We start from the raw sequence: 11,990 nt of genomic DNA on the forward strand, positions 1-11,990 counted from the left end.
CCCACTAAGCCACCCAGGTGCCCCTCCTTGGCTCTTTTTTTAAAAAATTATTTATTTAATTTTTTTAGTTCGATAGCGCTAATAATACAGAGGTGCCTGGGTGGCTCAGTGGGTTAAAGCCTCTGCCTTCGGCTAGGGTCACGATCCCGGGGTCCTGGGATGGAGCCCCGCGTCCGTCTCTCTGCTTGGCGGGGAGCCCGCTTCCTCCTCTCTCTCTGCCTACTTGTGATCTCTGTCAAATAATAAAATAAAATCTTTAAAATAAAATAAAATAAACATTATAGCACATACATAATAGTCACTATATGCTCGGCTCTGTTCTAGGTTTTACAAGTACGTATGACCTAACATATATGTATATGCCCTAAACACCTATCTTTATACATATGTGTGTATATATTAAGAATTATTATTATCCCTATTTAAACTACTATGATGACTTATTCGTATCCCTAGATTCCTACAATTTTTACCCTGAGGAACGCAAAGTCGATCCACTGGCCACTCCCGGGTGACTCCTTTGCCGACTTTCCTCCGGGTAGATCCCAGCCCACTGACCAAATCGCGCGCGGGGCGGACACCGGATAGGCTGCACACTCTCCTCCCGGCCTGGCTCCTCCCCGCTTGGCTCCTCCCCGCCCGTCCTCTTGCCCCGCCCCCAGCGAACGCTCGTAGCTCTGCCTCCAACGCTAGGCCGCTCCAGGCTCGGGTTGGCACCACTTGGGCCGGCGCGCTGACATCACCGATCGCGCGCCTCCTGCGCCTCCTCGCGCCTGCGCCGCGGGCAGAAGGTCGTCCCTGTGACCGGCTGAGCGTTTGAGAAGTCGTCGCCATGTTGTCGGTGGCCGCCCGTTCGGGCCCATTCGCGCCCGTCCTATCGGCCACGTCCCGCGGGGTGGCGGGCGCGCTGCGGCCCCTGGTGCAGGCCTCGGTGCCCGCCACCCCGGAGCCTCCAGTGCTGGACGTGAAGCGGCCTTTCTTGTGCCGGGAGTCGCTGAGTGGCCAGGCCGCGAGCCGGCCTCTGGTCGCCTCCGTGGGCCTCAATGGTGAGCCGGGCTGAGGGGAGTGACCGGGGGCTGAGGGGACCCCCCCCTTTCTCGCACCCTCTGGCCCTGAACCCAGGGCACAGCCGAGGAGGGCGGGGAAGTGGAGCGGAGCCCTGCTTGGGGGATTAAGTTGCCGGGCTGGGTCGACCTTGGGCAAGCGTCTGCATCTCTCGGGCCTCTTCCCTCACCTGTGCGCGGACGCAGTTGGGTGAGCGATTTCAGGTGACCTCCGGCCCTGGCATTGGGTGCCTTTTCGGGATTGTTTCCGTTGGCCTCCAGTCTGGGTAAACCACAGGCCAATTTTGTCCTTCATAGGATAAGTTCAAGAACTCCCAAGTCTGTCACAGCAAAGTCTGACAGACTTTGTTGCTCACAGGTCCTTTTACTTTGGGCAGATTTCTAAACGTGTTGCCTTACCAGTGAAATGGGTGAATGATTATACCAGTTTCGTAGGTAATGTCGTGAGCTTCAGATGGAGAAATTCGACATAAAGGCATTAGTACATTTTGGGGCACTTTATACATACTCAAAAAATAGGAACTGCTGTTAATATTTGGGACCTTGTCCCGCTCACCACCACCTGATCCGCTTAGTGCCCTTCTCTTTCACACCCCCCCTCCCAACAGAAACAACAAGACAGTAACACAGGCCCTAAGGTCATTAATGGTGTAGCGTATTAGCCGTGTTTTCGTTTGCTGGGCCAGTATTTTCACCCTGGAATCAGTTTAATCCTCAAGAAAAGCAACAGGCAGAGAGGTTGATGACACTCCATTTTACAGATGAGAAAACAGACTGCAGGAGGTGGAGTGACTTGCACAGGGATGCGCATTGTGTAAGTGATAGAACGTGGACTTGGAAGACTTGAGTTAGCCATCAGCTCTCACCGAAGCCTACTCTTACCTTTTGTGTCTCGGCTTCCATTTCTTTTTTCACGCTCCAGAGTGGAAAGTCTGAAATGGCAACCTGTGGGCCAGCGTGTCTGTAGTCTGCCAACCTTCATAGTTTTAAAAGGAGGAGTTCTTGTGCGTCTTAAAATGTTGGAATCTGGCAACAGTGAACTCTAGTTCTCCGTGGGAAAAGTCTAGTGTGCTGTGCACTGGCTGCCCTCTTAGTTGGTGCAAGGGCTCTTTGAGTTCATCACAGTCCTCACCAGACCTACTTCCCTGTGTTAGTTCCCTTCCTGGCCTCACTGACAGTTGATTTGGCAAGTACAGCTTGCCCTACAAACTAAGGTGCCCCCACTCTTTATTTTTCCTCCATTCACCCTATTCTGTTTACGGTAAAATAATCCACTCGGTTTTCCACGTTTCCAAGTCTTACCAGGTCAATCTCTGTTCAGCGTCAGGTCAATAAAATCTTTTATTTGCTGCGTCCTTTATGCTTTATGGTATGTAACACTTCTCACTGTTGTGTTTCCTGGTGACTCCTCTGACCTTGTGCTTGAGGGCATAGAGAAAAATCTTAATTTTTCTATTTCCTGCAGCCTCAGATTTTGCATACAGTTAGTGCAGAATGTTTGTGGATGAATAAAAGTGAATTTTTTTGTTAGGGGCACCAGTGGGTTTTGGAGACATTGTTCAGGGCATAAACAGAGTACACTAGCCCATCCTAAGCCCATTCTTTGGACCTGGAGGTAAAAAACAATAAGGGAGGGGAAAACTTCAATAGCAAAGGCAGAAAGCATCTGTGGAATTTGTCTACTGGCTAAATGGTTTCTTCTAAAACTTAGAGGTTTACCTGACTTTTCCAAGAACTGGTAAATAATACAGAACCATAAGGGAAACTTCTTCTGTGATCATATATTCAGTTTGTAGCTTTAGTTCACATAAAAATCTCCTGTCTAGATAGTACTGAGGTTGTGGGGTGGGAGGGTTGGATCAGGAGAAGGTCCTTAAAGTGAGGAGGATTTCCAGGGCACATCACAGTTCACCTTAAGACAAAAACAGAAACCTGTTTTGTTATAATCCCTTAAGTTTTCTGTTTCTAGAAGTATCGGATACTGCTCGAGTTTAGGACTAAATCTAGCTAGCATTTTTGCTGCTAAAGTCACACCTAATGCAATTAATGGGAATTATTTAGAGAGTAACTTTTGCAGTATTGCAGTTTAATTTCCCAAAGTGTTCATGGTGGTGTAGTACAATATAAAATGTAACCTGCTAGACAAAATGGGAGTAGACAAGTGGATTTCTTCCATCATCAAATCTCCAGAAGAGAATGTCACGACCATTCTGTTTAATGTTCTTGTACATTTCCTTGCATGCTGTTACATGGTCAGGGGTTGTAGATACTGTTTTTAATGTAGAAGTATGAACTTTGGTTCCTTCATCTTTTAAGTATGATACACATACTTCCTTTGTAATCCCAGATGATATTAAAGGAGAATAATTCATACTTGATCCCAGACCCCAGTCTACACTGATAGGTTAGCATTAGGTAGAGGTAAAGTATATAATGTAATGTCACGCTGTGTAGTTGTAAATCTCAGGTAGTCAACTGTCCATGTCCTGGTCCCCTCCAAAAAATAATGGAATTGTTAGAAAGTATGTAGAGTGATGTTGATAGGTTTTACCATTGTTTATGAATATAGTTGGCCCTTGAACAACATGGGTTTGAACTGTGCAAGTCCACTTCTATGTGGATTTATTTTTATATAAATATGGTACAGTACTGCAAATGTTACTTTATGATTTTCTTAATAACACTTTCTTTTCCCTAGGTTACTTTATTATAAGAATGCAGTATATAATATATGTAACATACAAAATATGTGTTAATTGACTGGTTAAGCTTCCAGGCAACAGTTAGTAGTTAAGTTTTGAGGAAGTCAAAAGACAACATATTTTTGATTGTATGTGGGGTCGGTGCCCCAAACCCTGTTTGTTCCAGAGTGAATTGTACTTAGGGCTTCCACTGTTACTGACCTTGAGAACCAAGGAAGTATAATTAGGATGAGACAGCCTAGTAACCCAAGTAGAATTGCAGCTTATATGAAAATGCACTTTAAAAGTACATATTTCTTTTAGGGGCTCCTGGGTGGCTCAGTGGGTTAAGCCTCTGCCTTTGGCTCAGGTTATAGTCTCAGGGTCCTGGGATCGAGCCCCATATCTGGCTCTCTGCTCAGCAGGGAGCCTGCTTCCCTCCCTCTCTCTCTCTGCCTCTCTGCCTACTTGTGATCTCTCTCTCTCTCTCTCTATCAAATAAATAAATAAAATCTTTAAAAAATAAAAGAAAGGGGTGCCTGGGTGGCTCAGTGGGTTAAAGCCTCTGCCTTTGGCTCAGGTCATGATCTCAGGGTCCTGGGTCAAGTCCTGCATCAGGCTCTCTGCTGAGCAGGAAGCCTGCTTCTCCCTCTCTCTCTCTGCCTGCCTCTCTGCCTACTTGTGATCTGTCTGTCAAATAAATAAAATAAAATAAAATAAAAGGTACATATTTCTTAGAAACAACACATTTTCTAAGTGTGGAATTTTTAGTGTCCCTTTGCTATAAAAGAAACCTTGTGGCAAATTTCCTAAAATGCATATACAATTTGCAAAAAGACTTGCTTCCTGTAACATACTTAAAAGTGATCCCAGTAAGTTCATTTTTTTTATCAGATATTTAAAAATGGTATGGGACAAAAGGACATAATCTGTTTGGACTTTTTTAACAAATAAAACTGGGGTGCCTGGGTTGCTCATTCAGTTAAGCATCTGCCTTCAGCTCAGGTCAGAATCCCAGGACTCTGGTATGGAGCTTCCCCTTGGGCTCCCCACTCAGTGGGGAGTCTTTCTCCCTCTTCCCCTCTACCTGCTTGTGCATGCTCTTTCTCTTGCTCACTCAAAGAAACAAAATTTTAAAACAACAAAAAATTAATATCCAAAGTACTACATAAATAGCAACTATTTGTTTATTTAACATTCATTTGACACAAAGATCTGTCCTTTGGCCTGCAGTGGTAGCATTTCAGTTGAGAAACCCACGGCAGTGAGAAAGATAATGCCTTTACTCTTACAGAATTTATTGCCCTTGACTGAAAAGTGGGATATGTGAAAATTTTGCTCTTTTATCCTGTACTGAATTGAAATAATTGGTTCTTTTGGAGATCTCATTTGATGGTTGCATATTTTGATAAGGCTATTTTCTGTCTATTAGTGGCTTTACTTGAAGTTATAGTAATACTAATTTATACTCCAGAGTATAAAATAGAAACCTCTAAATTTTTTGCAACTAAAGTTATGCTGACAGTTCACAGATTGTTTATTATCTTGTAATAAGTATTTTATGTATTTTTAGCAGTCCTTTCAGAGAGTAGATAGGAATGTAAAGTTAGACATTTGGTTTAATAAGATGATCCCAAATCAACTTATTGGGCAGACTTGAGGAGTTTTAGGGTCCCTTGTAATCCAGAGAATGTGAGAGGTAGTTACCATAATTGTATGTTTTGACAGATTGAATTTTCAGGGGTTTTAAAATATTGCTGTTTACAGTACTGTTTAACTTTTTAGATTTGATGGACTAAATTGTTAAGAATTCTGAATCAGCAGTGTTCAATCAGGAGAAACTCAGTTTACACATATAATCTTGTGATTTCTTACCAGTATGATAGGTAGTGATTGACTTCATTTCTTTTTCAGTATTTTATATGCTGGCACTGCCAACTTGACAATTTCTGACAATTTCTGAGATCAGTGAGTGCCATATTTCACATTTTTATAACTTGACTTTTGCTTATGAATTCACAAAGGTTATTTCCTGATATATGTCCCTTTCACAGTATTCATCTAATTGTGTTTTTTTAATTTTCTGTTTATTTTGCAGCCCCTGCTTCCATTCGTTATTCCCACACAGACATCAGAGTGCCTGACTTCTCTGACTATCGGCGTGCTGAAGTGTTAGATGGTACGAAGTCTTCAAAAGAGAGCAGTGAGGCTAGAAAAGGTTTCTCCTATTTGATAACAGCAACAACTAGTATAGGTGTCGCATATGCTGCCAAGAATGTCGTCTCGCAGTTTGTTTCCAGCATGAGTGCTTCTGCTGATGTGTTGGCCATGTCGAAGATCGAAATCAAGCTATCTGATATTCCGGAAGGCAAGAACATGGCTTTCAAATGGAGAGGAAAACCGCTGTTTGTGCGCCATAGAACCAAGAAGGAAATTGAGCAGGAGGCTGCAGTTGAAGTGTCCCAGTTGAGGGACCCACAGCATGATTTAGATCGAGTAAAGAAACCTGAATGGGTTATCTTGATAGGGGTTTGCACTCATCTTGGTTGTGTACCCATTGCAAATGCAGGAGATTTTGGTGGTTATTACTGCCCTTGCCATGGGTCACACTATGATGCTTCTGGCAGGATCAGGAAGGGGCCTGCACCTCTCAACCTTGAAGTTCCCTCATATGAGTTCACCGGTGATGACATGGTGGTTGTTGGTTAGAGACCTGGACTCAAGTGCTAGCCTCCTTTCTGTCTTGTCACCTAAGAAGACTTAAATAAGCAAGCCTTGTATACTTAAGTTGATTTGAAATATTTAAGACTTGCTAATAATGTATTTGCAAACATTAATGTGAAGTAAATTGAATTTAATGTTGAATGCTTTTAAGCATTCACCTAATAAAGCCACTGTTAAACATTGTTAAGCTCAAAGACTTAAAAAGTGCAGTTTCTTTGATAGTTAATTCTAATTAAAAATTACAGGCTGGTGTATAAGAAATTTGTGAAATCTGTAATCAGTGTTCTCCTTCATCTTCTTTCTTTGTGTCAGGGACACAGATTCTGCAGAGCTAATGGTTAGACTGAAGTACAACTAGCTGGTCGTTTCCAAGTCCTGGAAGGTATTTATGACATTGGCAGAAATAGTATTCAGATTTCCCTTCTTTTTTTTGCACATGAGTCCTGGCTATGTGTGTCCTGCCCCATCTCCACCCCAGCATCCCCCCCACCCCAAGTCTGTATGGTGATGTTGTATATGATCTGTGGGAAAGTTCTAAATGAGGTGTTACCAATTCTGAGGTTTAGCCCCAGTTCTAGGTAGCTGATTTCCTGCTTAAGTGACAGGTCAGGAAAAAGATTTTTTTTCACTTATGGGAATAAGTTAGTAATTAGAATTCTTCAATTTTAAGAGGCAGTGGTGGGATATATCTGAAAAAAGCTTTCCAGAATGGGAGTGCTTCTTTTATTTCCTTCATCTGGTGTGAATATTCATGTTCCCATTGCTCCTGCATCAACCCTATCAAGAAGCAAAAGTATCTGACACTTAATACTGTGTTAGTGTGAAAACGATCCTGCTGGTTTTGTTTCTGCAGTGATTACATTTTGAGATATTTCTTTGGATTTGCAGTCATCAGTTTTCACCGTGAAATGAAGGTGGGCACAGGGAGACATCAAAATCCACACCCTCTTCTTGCTTTCTGCTTTCTACCTTCAGTTACACAGGTGAAACAAGACACATTGGACACTCTCCCCAGTTCCTTTTGCCCTTTGTAGAGAATCACAGCTACTTTGATAAGTTTGCTGTATCTTTGTTTTGTGGTGGGTCAGTAATACACCACTGGGCCCATCTTTGATCACATATGCATTTGTAAGAAAGTAAAATAGATTAAGTGGTTTGGTCTTCCCAAGGAACTGGCCATTCAGGGTTTCAGTCTTTAAAATGGTAGCTAAGCACATCAAAAAGAAAATGTCAAAGTTTTTATGCTTATGAGCAGATACTTGGTTCATCTGTACCACTCTAGAAAGAAAATTAGAAAAGAAAATGAGGCTTATAATAATAGTATTTCATGTTCTGGTATTTAGGTAAAAATATAAGCCAAAAGGTGCCAAACATTGCTAGTTTACTAAAAAGTAGTAAAATTACATCAATATGTTTAAACGATGGGTACATAATATCCATTGTTAACATTTCGAGCATCTCACAGGAAATATGGCCACCCCTGCCCCCCATGATGAGGCTATGAGATGTTGGTAGGTATTTGTTGGGTATTTTGCTTATCATTGTGAAGATTTGTTTTTTCATAGTATTTATGAAAAAGATCATCTTAATACTTTCTTCTCATGCTACCTTCTCATGGTGCCAGTTGTCCACAATTTATTTTTTTAAACTATACCAGTATATTTATTATAAACTGACAAAATCTGAAGTTGAATTAAGTTCCTGCTTTTTTTTAAGTGGCAGCAGGTGCTATTCATTACTTCCTCAGGATATGCTAATGGTGAAACTCCTATATATTTTTACATTCATAAAGTTCTTACTTGGAAGAATTTATGGGATGCTAAATAAAAATTACCAACTTTTAATTTGAAGGTTAACTTATTAAGCCTGGAGTAGAGGCCTTAAGCATTAAATGAATTATTAGACCTGCGGCAAATCTGAGTGACTGTTTTTTGGCAGGGCGGCGGGGGGGCATTGATTTTTTTTCCTGTAAGTTTTAAAGGAATTTTGTTCCTTTGGGCATAACTGAAGTTGCTGAGCTTTTAATATATCCATGTGTGGATTGAATGAGTTGGGAGCATGGTATACTGGACTAGAATTAAGGGTTTTAATTCTGGCTTTGCCATTCCTTCGCCATTGAACTGTGGCCCTGTTGTTCAAGCTCTGTTGGACATTTTTTCCCCCATCTGTAAATTTGGGATGGTTTCTCAGAGTCCTTCTGACTTAGATTCTGTGAGCCCCTTCAACTCCCCTGCCCCAATAATTGGAATGGTTTTCTTAGATAAATGTTGTGTTTGCAGTATTTGGTACTTCAGTAAAGGCATCCAGACTCATAAAAGCATTTTCATCAACTGAACCAATCTTTTAAAATAGTAGTGTTCGACCAGGGGTGGCATTCCTACTCGGGGGTGTTTGTGGCCGTTATTTGATGTCACAATGATTGGAGGATCCTGCTGGTTTGGGGATGGCGAGATGGAGTGGGAACACAAAAATAGTTGTGAAAGGAGCACAGGTCCACAAGCTAGAAACTGTTGCCAAAAACATCACTTTCTGAAGAGAAATGCTCATACCCTGTTATAACCCCTCCCACCCTGAAGAGCTCCCTCCATCTTTTCATGTTTGAAATGGCAAAACAATTACACGGCAACTACCTGCCTGTGGAGGCCAAAAATAGGAAGTTTGCAGGTTCCTAGATACGTCACAGGTGTTCTGTGCAGGAATTGGATTTGTGAGCTGCTTATGTCTTCTGTGATATTTTGAATAATGATGTTAAGCTTCAGTATCCCTTTGTTAACAAGTGACCAAGACAAGTAAAATTTCTTCAGAGCAGACTTATATTTGATTATTTCAGTGAAACAAAATCCTAGATACTAGGGGGAAAAGACTTAAATTTGACCAGTTGGCATCCTGACATCAGATCATTAGCATGTGCTTTTTTACTGGGAGTAAAGATTGGGACAGTCTTGAGATTTCCCTTTTTATTATGCATTAAACAGAGAGTGGTTGACTTCCAAAAACCTTAGCATTGTCTCTTACTGTCATATTTACTTTGGTCTTTCTGAGCATATCTTCGTAAAATCTGTCTGACTCAATCTGAGTGTGGAGAGGTCATTTGTCCTTACTTGATATATATGGTTTAGGATCAGAATGTCCTATTAGTACTCTGTTTTTGAACAGTGGGAATGTACTATTTGTCAGAAATCACTCTTCATTCCCACAGTGCTGAAATGGCATTTTCTATATTTTCATGTCATTTAAATACTGCCTTTTATATATTGACCCAAAATAAATGCACATATTTTTCAGAATGATATTCCTGCCCCACTGTTCTAGCACACTTTCATTATCACCTATTGCTAATGGTTCCCCTAGATTACCTCCCTGAGCTTCACACTCAGGCTTAGACACTTAAACTGGGCATCTGTGCACAGATGTTCATTAAAACCTTAAAATGTCCAAAAGGAAGGGAAATCATCTCTTTCCCATAAGCCATCTTCATCATTGGAGTTGGTGACCTTCCCATCTACCCAGTAATCTACCTGGCAATAAAAACCTATAGTCCCCTCTGCCTCCTTTTCCATTACCCCTTCCTCCTGGGTCCAAGTCCCCAAACACTGCTAATTGTACCTACTTCATAAAACAGGTCCATTACTGTCTGCAGTTTGTAACATTCTAATTGGGGCAAACTTTGAACACTGACTCTTAGTCACTATGCTAAGTGTACTTTTGTGTACAATCTCATTCAATCCTCAAAAAATCCTGTCAGCTGGGTAATGTTGCTATTCCTAGTTTACAGGTAGAGAAACTGAAGCCCATATAAGTGCCTTGTCCATAATTATACAGGGGTAAGTAAAGATTTATTTATTTGAGAGCGAGAGCATGAACGTTGTGGGGAGGGGCAGAGGGAGAGGGAAAGAGAATCTCAAGCAGACTCCCAGCTGAGTGTGGAGCCCAATGTAAGCCTCTATCTCAAGACCATGAGATTATGACCTGAACTGAAATCAAGAGCTGGAGACTTAACCGCTAGCCACCCAGATGCCCAACTTCAAGATTATTTAGATGTGGTATTCTGCACCTGAATTACATTCACTTTTCTAGAAAGTTTCCCCAAAATAACCAGGGCATATCCATTTAGATATCTATGTTTTCCTCTATTTTGAAGTTCACTCTCCTGGTCTGTCTCCTCACCACTAGACTGAGGGGCCTGGGGACCATGGCAAATCCTTAGCCATGGAGTTGACTGCTGAAGGGGGTGGGGGTGAATTTCTGAGTGGCATTGTTTGAAAGAAAAGATTTCCAGATACTTTGTACAACATCTTTAAAAATTGAAAAATCATGTAATGTCTGTGTATCTCATTTTTCTAGGACTTTAGGTCAGAGGAGAAATGAACTAATATTGCAGGGTATTTTGGATTTAAGTTTACACTCCTCCCAGAAGAAAAAATTTCAAAGGAATTCAAAAGGAATAAATAATTCAATTTTTTTATAAAAAACTGGATTATTTTACTTTTTTCCATTTGTTCATAATGAACATTATTCTCTCTGAGTAAGATTTCAGTGTCAAAAGGTCTGTCCTTTAGTATCTTATTTCCAGCACTAAAATGCAATGGACATCGTGTCATTACTTACACCATTTTATCTCTCTTACTCACTTTCTACCCTAGAATTTAGGAAGGGAACATTTTGCTTAGAGGGGAAAAATACTATCAAGTAGGTGAATTAATCAATTTTTTTCAGAGGTAGGAAGGGTGGAGGATTATTTTCTCTCTTTTTTAATACTCAGCACTACTTATTGGAAGTTAAAAATGTCCTAAGCATAGTACTGCCAGGAATGTGAGGTTAAAATGGTTTCTCCTCTAGGTACTTAAAGGACACCTAAATACACCACAATAGAAAGACTTTTCAAGTGTTTGCCTATGTGAATGCTTATAAAAAGATTGTTACAGATCTTAGATCGCTGGTCAGTGGTACAAGATGAAAAATTTTTTGAAGGGTTTCAGCAGTATCTTTGCAATAGCTTCTCCATAATGATCAACATAAGATTGGTCTATCAGTGAACTAAAAATCCCAGATTCAATAAACTACACTTTATACTTCACAGCTATTAATACTAAACTTGGGCCAATTTGAGTTCAAAAGCTTACAGTCATCTAGCTTTTGAAATCCTTATCTGATATTTGCAAAGGTAAGAAATGAGAGTGCATTAGTAATAGTTTTTCATACAATTTTAAAAAGGGCAAACAAAACCTTGACTCCTTAACTGAAGGGGAAAAAAAGCTAATATATTTCACATAAGGAGTTTAAGATGTTTCTTTTTTTTTTTTTTTTGTCTTTCTGCTGTTTATGTTTTTTTTTCATTTTTTTTTAATTTTATTTTTCATAAACATATAATATCTTTTTATCCCCAGGGATACAGGTCTGTGAATTGCCAGGTTTACACACTTCACAGCACTCACCATAGCACATACCCTCCCCAATGTCCATAATCCCACCCCCCTCAACCCCCCTCCCCCCATTAACCCTCAGTTTGTTTTGTGAGATT

At 40.9% G+C, this 11,990-nt stretch overlaps 1 protein-coding gene across 1 annotated transcript; it reads left to right on the top strand.

Moving 5' to 3' along the window:
* The first annotated feature begins 786 nt into the window (after positions 1 to 786).
* LOC111139384 (cytochrome b-c1 complex subunit Rieske, mitochondrial) lies at positions 787 to 6,728 on the top strand. Its single transcript, XM_022491631.1, has 2 exons — positions 787 to 1,046; positions 5,844 to 6,728. Exons 1-2 carry the CDS (start codon positions 833 to 835, stop codon positions 6,452 to 6,454), a joined length of 825 nt encoding a protein of 274 aa, XP_022347339.1. The 5' UTR covers positions 787 to 832; the 3' UTR covers positions 6,455 to 6,728.
* The last annotated feature ends 5,262 nt before the right edge of the window (positions 6,729 to 11,990 follow it).

This window comes from Enhydra lutris, unplaced genomic scaffold, assembly GCF_002288905.1.
Source record: "Enhydra lutris kenyoni isolate GAN:26980312 unplaced genomic scaffold, ASM228890v2 scaffoldscaffold104, whole genome shotgun sequence".
Lineage (NCBI taxonomy): Eukaryota > Metazoa > Chordata > Mammalia > Carnivora > Mustelidae > Enhydra > Enhydra lutris.

What these genes read in the sequence shown, in the direction of transcription:
- LOC111139384 (XM_022491631.1), top strand. Translation starts at nt 833, where the DNA reads ATGTTGTCGGTGGCCGCCCGTTCGGGCCCATTCGCGCCCGTCCTATCG. An exon ending in CGCCTCCGTGGGCCTCAATG is followed by an intron (nt 1,047 to 5,843) that starts GTGAGCCGGGCT and finishes TTTATTTTGCAG; the next exon opens with CCCCTGCTTCCATTCGTTAT.